The sequence below is a fragment of the Montipora foliosa genome, chromosome 8 (genome assembly GCF_036669935.1).
Source record: "Montipora foliosa isolate CH-2021 chromosome 8, ASM3666993v2, whole genome shotgun sequence".
Lineage (NCBI taxonomy): Eukaryota > Metazoa > Cnidaria > Anthozoa > Scleractinia > Acroporidae > Montipora > Montipora foliosa.
Window position 1 is genome coordinate 18431169 of NC_090876.1, and position 8996 is coordinate 18440164.

The following is an 8996-nucleotide window of genomic DNA, read 5'->3' on the forward strand; positions in this document are numbered from 1 at the left end:
ATGTCGATCCAATGAAATAATACTTAATAAAGAACTGTGTGTTTCCTTTCTTAAAAGCCCTTATTTAGACAAAGAGAATGCAATTTCAGGAATGAAAAAAACAACAACAAATGTTTATGTAAATCCAAGCTTTTTCTTTAGTTTAGTATTTCTTTTTGTCCTTTTCCTGGTCTTTGTTGATTTTGTCGAACACCTTGGCTCAACTAGCCTGCGCTCGCAGACGTATTTCCGGTTGTCGCTTCTCTCCGCCCGAAAAGCGACAAACGGAAATACGTCTGCGAGCGCAGGCTATGGCTCAACGCGTAGGCTCACTGAAACCTGATGATCAAGAGGAACTTTGAATTAAGTGCGCGCGCACTGGATGTAAGACTTGTCCTTTCATGGCAATGCGGAAAAGATAACAGGACCAAAGCCATCTTTTAAAATCATTGACCTCTTCACATGCACCTCTGCAAATGTTACCTGCTGCATAACATGCGCACTATGCAAAACGATTTACATTGCCTAAACAGGGACGAGGGTAGGATACCGCTTTCGCAAACATTTACGAGACTTGAAAAAAAACAAAAAAACGACAAGGAATCATGGAAGCCAGTCGCTAGACACTTCAGCCTTTAAATAAATCTAGCCTGGGTGCAGGGATGGCGCAATGCTGAGAGCATTCGTCTCCCACCAATGTGGCCCGGGTTCGATTGCGGGACTCGGCGTCATTTGTGTGTTGAGTTTGTAGGTTTTCTACTCTGCACAGAGAGGTTTTCTCCCGGTACTCCGCTTCCCCTCTCCTCAAAAACCAACATTTTACTTGATTTCCGTTAATTGTTAATTTCAGTTTACAGTGTCCTCAATTAGCGCTCCAGCTCTACAACAACTGACACTTAAATAAAGTTTCTTTCCAATACCCGGTGCATGATCAGCGGCAACACGGCATGCCGAAAAAATGCTGAACAAAGATCCATTTTTCAAATCAGCTCCCTCAGTCCCCATGAAATCAACCAACGCTTTTCTTTCAACTAGTTTAAATATTGTTGTTATCCTCGTTGCTATATCCCCACCGATAGCGTAGCTCCATTTTCCACCATTACAACACTAGCAACGCATAACTCCCTAATTCGATCTGACGGACGAAGGACTAACGCTGCTTAGCTTTCAATTTTCTTTGCGTTGGTCAATTTACCATCATTTCAACTCAGTTGCCTGTAACCCATTTTAATCATAGTAAAATGTAATTTTTCAGCTAGTCTTATTTCATTGGATCTTGTCTTGTTATCAGAAAAATAATTATGCTGTCGTTTCTTTCAGACTCAACAGGTCGCCAAGTAAAACAGTCACTGTGGTTTGTTCTCGTGGTTTGCTCCGCTGTCCTCTTTTACAGTTTTGCGCACATTAGTATTTAAAAAAAAGAATGTTTGCAAGAAGCCGTAAAAGCTTTAAAGACTGAATCTTGAACGATAACAAAGGTTTTATTAGCTTACAGACAGGCCCTTATTTTAAGAGCCTCAAAGGTTACGGGTGTCTTTATGGAAATCGCTCTTGTTCGCTGTGTGTCAAAAGAAACTCAACAAAACTACATATTAGTGAAAAGCTAATAAAATGCAGTATTTGAAAATGCCTTATTCGCGTTTTTTGTTTTAGAAAACGAGCGTGAGCGCTCAAACGTGAATCTGACCTTGTCTGCTCCGCTGAAACAACCCTTGCGTTAACACGGAGATCCAAAAAAACTGCACTATATCACTTAGGAGATAATATGTGAGGCTTTTTTCCAAAATTCAAAATAGTTACCCCGTGGCGTCCAAGTGCGTGGCACGAATCAATTAGAACATGGAAAAGCCTTATGCATTTTGCCAGCTTATTATCTCCTGCGGACTGATATAGTGCAGTTTGTTTGGATGTCCGGGTTATTAATTCAGCGAAGCAGACGAGCTGAGACAAGGTCAGTTTCGCGCTATGAGCTTTCTAGTGGTATATAGTTTCCTTAGGTTTCTTTAAAAACAATGCGAACATGAGCGAATTTTAAAGACTTCCGTTCTAATCAAGAAGACAAACTGCAACACATCTCAAGGTTTCTTTGGCCCCGGACGCACTGGGCAAATTTTTGTTTATTTTGCGAAAAAATTTGTCACCAGTTCCCTGAGACAAGTGCGCCCGGTGATTTTTAGATCTACCAAATTTTGTCAAGGTTTACCAAACTTCAGAGACGCCGTCGTCCTGCGTCGGAGCAGGACAAATTTTTGTCAGGGGTGAGATCTGACAGATTTGTTAATTAACACGCCATGATTTGAAGGAAAAATTGGATCTCTATTTTTAGTCGGAGTATTTCAGTTGGCCTTCTACGGACAAATCTGTTGTGGTATTCTAGAACCAGTTGCAGTCATACAAGGTGAAGCCTTGTATGACTGCAACTGGTTCTAGAATAGTAGCAACTGCCTCTGCTGGAGTTGAACGAATTCCAGGATGAAAAAAATAGAATGCAAGCAATAATATGCCGAGGGAACATATTCGATCCAAGCGGTTAAAGATCACCATAAGCCCATGACTCCTGAGATCTCATGTAACCTTTCCGGCGAACAAAGCGCAAGCGATGGTGTTTATTTTCGTGTGATTGACACTTGTGGTTAACAAATATTTTGCTGTGTCTCAGTGCGCCCACGTTTGACAAATTGAAAATTGGCAGAGACAAATTTTGTCGAGATTTTTGGAAGGGCCAAACAAATTTTGTCAGTCCAGTGCGTCCGGACCCTTTTTTACAAATGTTATAAAGCACTCATTGTCATCTGTTAACTCTACTTGGTCGTCTGCCCAGTATCATCTACCCAATAACATCTACAATTTTACCCGCACAGCACAATGATCGCCCCTAGGGATATTTCCAATATTATTTGAATTGCTGAGTTTAGAAATAGGCCAAAAGCCAGCCCATACACGTAATAATTGAGTCATTTCCTCCAGATTTATTCCTCATTTTGTAATACTTTGAGACCGTTTCGCAACAAATTTTACGCAAGCAAGGAAGTTAGTCAGCAAATTTTGTCTCATAATTCACGGTTATTAAAACAAAAACTTACGTTTGCTACGTGTCAACATTGCCCAAATCGACTTAACATAAAACTGTGTCAAAAAAAGCGTTGATCTCTCTCCAAAATCATTTTTTGGGACGTCGAATGACTTTCCGCCGTACATTTTCTTACAACAACTTGAAATGTTTGCCCCCTGGCGATCCCAGAACCCTTTGGGTATAAAGCATGGAACTAATTCATTACGAGAGAAAATAAGCCGCGGCTTACGTAAGACACGAATACCCCGTATAAATGGTACAAAATCTACGTTCACGGCTTTCTCAAGCCGCGGCTTATCCTGGCCTTGGAGTTTATACTCGCATAAATAGTTGCTTTCGCGTATTATGTACGCCGCGGTCAGAGTAAGCCGCGGCTTATTTTCTCTCGTATAAACGGCCCTATTGTTCAACCCATGTGGATGGACATATTATTTTAGGATAGTGATATGATCTTTCTTATTATTACTATTCTCATTATTAATGTCAAATGACGAATGCGGTTAAAAGAACTTCCGGTTTTTTTAAGGAACCCCTACTCCTACAAAAAGATAGCTTTGAGCCGCAGCAATAATGTTTAAAATCAAATTTGCTTTACTGTTATTCAAAGTAAGCTTTATATTAGCAATTAGTATAAATACACAGGTGATTATACGAAATCGCGCGCTCTCATTGGCTCGCTATCTCGGATTATCAGCCGATAATCACCTGGACGGACAAAATGGCTGCCAGTAGTCGTTTTACCACTGTAAGTGAAGATGATTTAGCGTTGAAATGTTTTTTTTTTCTCTTTTTTGAAATAATCACCTGTGTATTTATACTAAAACAGTTATTCGCCTCAGGCTCAGTGATTACCGATAATCACTTCGCCTTCGGCGAATAATTGTTAAATAGGAATATTAGAATCACTTATTTTAATTTTCAAATTTCCCGAGCGCAGCCATCTTGAATACTTGTGACTTGTTATTATTAGCGTAGTCTTGTCACTCTCAGCAATTTAGGAATTAAGGACATTTTGAAGGCTGACTTTCTTCGAAAACCTTAACTTTCATCTATTGGTTTTACGTTGTTTCTTTGCTGCGGCGTAAAAGCAGTGTTTTGGTACGTAAAACGCAAGTTCAGAGTGTGAAATAAGAAATTAAATTAAATTAAATTAAGAAATTATATTTGCTGCCGAGTAAGTGTGCGCACTGTTGTCTCTTTCAAGAAAAATTTGTACTGTCTCATCAAGTGGAATGTTTGTGAACAAAGAACTGACAGCAAAAGAGTATACAGCCTCATTGATATGATTATACTTCTTGGCCAAATCTGCAAAGCTGAGGGAATCCTGCCAGGCTCGGTTTTGGCGGTGGTTGACACTTTCGAAGACAACATTTCATCTGCGAGAACTTATAATTTGTTCAAGTTGTAAACAGCTAGAGTAGCTGAGATGCAAATCTTCCCTGGCGATGAAACGAGGAACGTAAATTATATGTTCTGCATTCAGTACCAGGCAAGTTAAGAAAATAACTTTAAAAAACCTCAGTTTAATTATAGGCCAAGCAAACTATAATGTAATGACAATTGCTAACTTATTCAATAACGACGACCGGGTCTACGACGAGAACAGGCTTTTGCTCACATTTACAAAATTGCAATTGTGTCTTTTTTTAAAATTGGACTTTATCGGGTCATGTCTCACAAGACTGGGCACGGTTTCAAGTATTCACTACAAAAATGATCCCTAAACTGGGCAGACAGGTTTAAGCATCCTGTAAGTGATTTAAAATCACCCACATCCTCCAGAAAATAATCTAGATGCTATTCATTATATTACTTTTTCCCTTCTCGAGACACAATCCAAAGAACGCTTGTTCAGCATGAATCGGGGTATTCAGAAGTACTTTTCGCTACTCGCCTTTTACATACTTCCATCCCTTTGTCCATCAAACGCCCTTAGAATCATGAAGCAGATGTCTTTAGCTCATTCTTTGATTGATTGTTAGAGATAAACGTGGTCCCGTCTAGCAGGATGTGCTATGCAAAATGACTCGGAAATCAATGCCCACGCTTGTATGAGTACTGATTACCGCAACCGCCCTCTGTTCTCACTGGATTATCTCTGCAAACACCAATTTTCAAATTAACTGTTTATTTCTACCCTGCAGCTCTGACAGAGTATCAGTGATCTACATTTGTTCTTCTGTACACATTGTGCGAGTAGAAAATTAAGTTCCTTGCCTCGAAACATGTACTTGCTGCAATATAACTTCATTACACTCTTGGTCTCCGGAATTATTGGCAAAATGTTGTGCAAATGGTAATCACCAAAAGCACCGTCATCATTAAATATTTGAACATTTGAGTGTAATAGAAAAGAAAACAAGAATTACACATGGCAATCGAAAGTGCGAAACGTTGTAAATAAATATTTTCGGCACGATCTGTCTAAACAGAATGCTTCCAAACACCAGGAAAGAACACAAAATGTGAACGTGGATTTCGGCTAAATAATCGGGGCCTTCGAGATGTTTTATCCATCAGTTGTTTAATTTCTGGGAAAGTTGGTCATAAAAGCTATCCATTCTCGCATCCGTGGTTACGACCTCCTTTCCGGCAGTGGGCGGCAAGACTCTTTGAGTCAATGCCGGAGTTGACTGTTTTCTGTGAACAATGATGGGTAAAATGCTTACTCCCACAGCTTTCAACTCAAAATACTCTTTGACAAGCTAGAAATTTGTAAGAAGAACCGCATTGAAATGAGGAAATGATATTTTTCAATGGTGACTGTTCTGGGGGGGGGGGGGGGGGTACCCAAAAAAAAATAAAAAAAGCGGGGGGGGCCCTGTGCAGGCGTCCAGTTGAACCGCCCTTTTCCGATTATTCGGCGACCACCGGAGCAGATGGCGGATAACGGATACCTTGGGTTTTGCAATAACTCAAGCGTTTTAAATCTTGAGATCTTTTAAACTGAATCACGCCATTTAAATGATATTGCGTTGAATTCGGTCTTATTTTAAAAGAAAAATGAAGATATATACGAGCGGCCGTGAGAGGAGGTATATGGAGAAAATGATCGAATGTCAGTGTTATCAACTTGGAGATTTACTGTTGATCATCGAGTCATTGATTGGTGAACATTACGATCCGTTGATGTCATGGATATCTATAGTACATATGTGGACTGAGCAGCTGTTAATTTTTATTTAAGAGGACTTAGTCAGTTCACATCCACCACCACTTACTGGTGAAAGCCGCAAGGGGCTCTAAATAAAGATGCTCCAACTCTGCTCGGCACTGTCGAACTTCTCCAGTTTCCGAGCAACCCTGTAGCGATCATGGACTTCTCGAGAGGCAAAGAAATGTTTAATCTTGTTATTTTGACATTCTGCATGACAGGTAACTTATTGCTTATATGTTCTGCCCATTTGTAAGTTGTTAAATTGTTATTTTATTTAAGAGAAATTAGTCAGTTCAGTTCATCACACCCACCACCACTTACTGGTGAAAGCCGCTAGGGGCTTTACATAAATATGCTCCAACTCTGCTCGGCACTGTCGTACTTCTCCAGTTTCCGAGCAACCCTGTAGCGATCATGGACTTCTCGAGAGGCAAAGAATGTTTAGTCTTGTTCTTTTGACCTTCTGCCTGACAGGTAACTTATTGCTTATATGTTCTGCCTATTTGTAAGTTGTTAAATGTTATTTTAATCAGTCTTTTCATTTAAGGCAGAGCCTCAACTCAGAAAACCGGCATTTTTCTGTTTTTTTTTTATGTCGCTAGCGTGAAGCAAATGAGAAAAAACTCTCAGCCTGTAGAGTAATCATCATTGCCACTTTTGTCATCTGAAAATGTCATTTATATTAATTGAGAGATACCAGCTACCGACTCTAATTTTTCCTGTGTTGATATTGTGACAAAAAAGGAATATTCTGGTCCTATATGGGTCCTATGTGGGTTCTATAAACAGTATATAAAGGACTTGCCTTAGTTCTCGTCAAGTTTGATTATGGTAGATTAAGTAAAAAAAAAAAGAAAAAAGATAGATAACATTTACAACACAGACCAAGATTCCCCGAACCACCGACAATTTTTTCTCCCGAAGTGAACTGGTTATCATCTTAAATTTTTCAAACTCGTTCAACCCACTGTTGATCACAGATCAAATCCGTTTGCATAACGCCGGAAACCCTGGCACTAGTCTTAATTTTTAAGGTAAAGTATCCCGATACCTATTTTCGACCCTTCCCGGATTCACAAATTGATGTTGTCTGAAAGATTTCCATCCCTGATTATTCTTGATCTTTTATTCAATTTGTTTGAACACTGGAAAGATCTTCATTCAGCAACAACGAGGACAAAGAAGGAAACCGATGATTGTCGCAAAAGTCAAATAGCCGCTAATGGGCTTTCTCAATACAGATATCACGATCTGCTTGCTGTAGAATTGCACAACCCTGTACTGTTTTTAACGAACCCTTCGAAATTTACAATGCCGTCCGGCCCTTATAGAGATGACAAAAGCAGGGGGGGGGGGGGGGTTTGGACTTGTAAAGCGCTGGAATCCTGTAGCTCACCTTGGTGACCCCACCTCCAAGCAGCGGAGCACCACCAGTCACGTCCGCTTCCGCTGGACCATTACAACATTCCCTGACTGCTGTGTAAGTTTCCAAGTTTTTTTCACGCTCGCTCTTCATTTCGCTTGAAGCATCCCCCCCCCCCACTCACGCGTTGAAGACTGTAGGTCCTGACAGTAGAACAGTCTAGAAAGCTCGTTCTTCAAGTTATAATTCTCAAGCCAGCAGAGACGTGTTAGAAAGAAGAAAAACACAATGACCGACACCGATCAATAAGTTCTCTTGTTTTCTGCTCAACTTAGAGAATGGAATTTTTTCCTTTGCCAAATTGCCGTGACAATTTTTTTTTGTGCTAAGCTTAAAGAATTAAACTGGGCTCGCTGGCGTCGCTACAAATGATTTTGCATTGGCTCTATTTTCGCACAGAATTGACTACTCGCAGATTTGTATAAACATCCTCATAACATTAAGAGAGTACAACACTTTTTTAAATTGAATTTGTCTTCTTTTTACCCGCACGCTGACAACTTTGATGAAGTAAAACTTACCATAGATAAATATATTAACGTGTTAGCTTTCGCTTCGTAATGCTTCAACAATAGTAAATCTGAACGATGAAACGCTCAACTAACTGCCGGGCGAGAACACTCGAACGTCAGCTTTTCAAATTTATTTACGGCGGTAACTCAGTACTATTCATTTTCCCCACAGCAGTTTTCTTTAGAAACTAAATCTCATTAGAACAAACGTCAGTTTGGCCGGTACAACTCACGTTTAAAGGGGTTTGTTCTCCTTTGCAAAAAGGAAAAAAACTATTCTCGTAACTGCGTGGGGTAATTCTAGAATTCAAGAATGATCACCACTAACTGAGCGGGCAATTCCATCCGCACCTACGCTCCTTTGAACGGTCATAACGGCGGCCTTTGACCTGACACCTATTTGCTTGTATTATCATTGGATCAGCCCTGCATGGTGAAGACACTAGACTGACAGAGGGTCGAGAAATTGGGTCTTTCTACACGTCTGATTGTCCAACCTGGTTGCAATGTAAACTCTGTGTGTATTACCCTTAGTGATTGATTGAAAAATCTCGAGCCCATTTTATTAATACCGGGGAAGGAACACCAAACAATTCGCCACACTTTGCAAGCACGATTTTTTCCCATGCGCTTTGAGCCAGGTTTCATGGAACTAACGATTAGGCGTTGAAATAATCTCCATTACTATTAAGGAGTAACCGTAGGAGCATTTTGTATCGCTATAAACCGAGTCAGAATTGAAATGCCTCGGAATGCCATGCACCAAGCGGAAGAGAACTGTCCTTTGGCGTAAGGCCGGGTGGCGTACGGGCGGCGGAGAATCCACCCACGGTCCGGTTGTTCGAAAGCCGA

General features: G+C 40.4%; 1 protein-coding gene across 2 annotated transcripts in view; it reads left to right on the forward strand.

Annotated features, from left to right (window-relative positions):
- LOC137967732 (uncharacterized) overlaps positions 1-1612 on the forward strand; it is a 12035-nt gene extending 10423 nt beyond the window's left edge. For both annotated transcript variants that reach the window (XM_068814282.1, XM_068814283.1), the window contains exon 6: positions 1300-1612. In XM_068814282.1, the coding sequence (XP_068670383.1) occupies positions 1300-1394 (95 nt within the window). In that variant the 3' untranslated portion in view covers positions 1395-1612. The remainder of the gene's footprint in view (positions 1-1299) is intronic.
- Positions 1613-8996: the final 7384 nt, after the last annotated feature.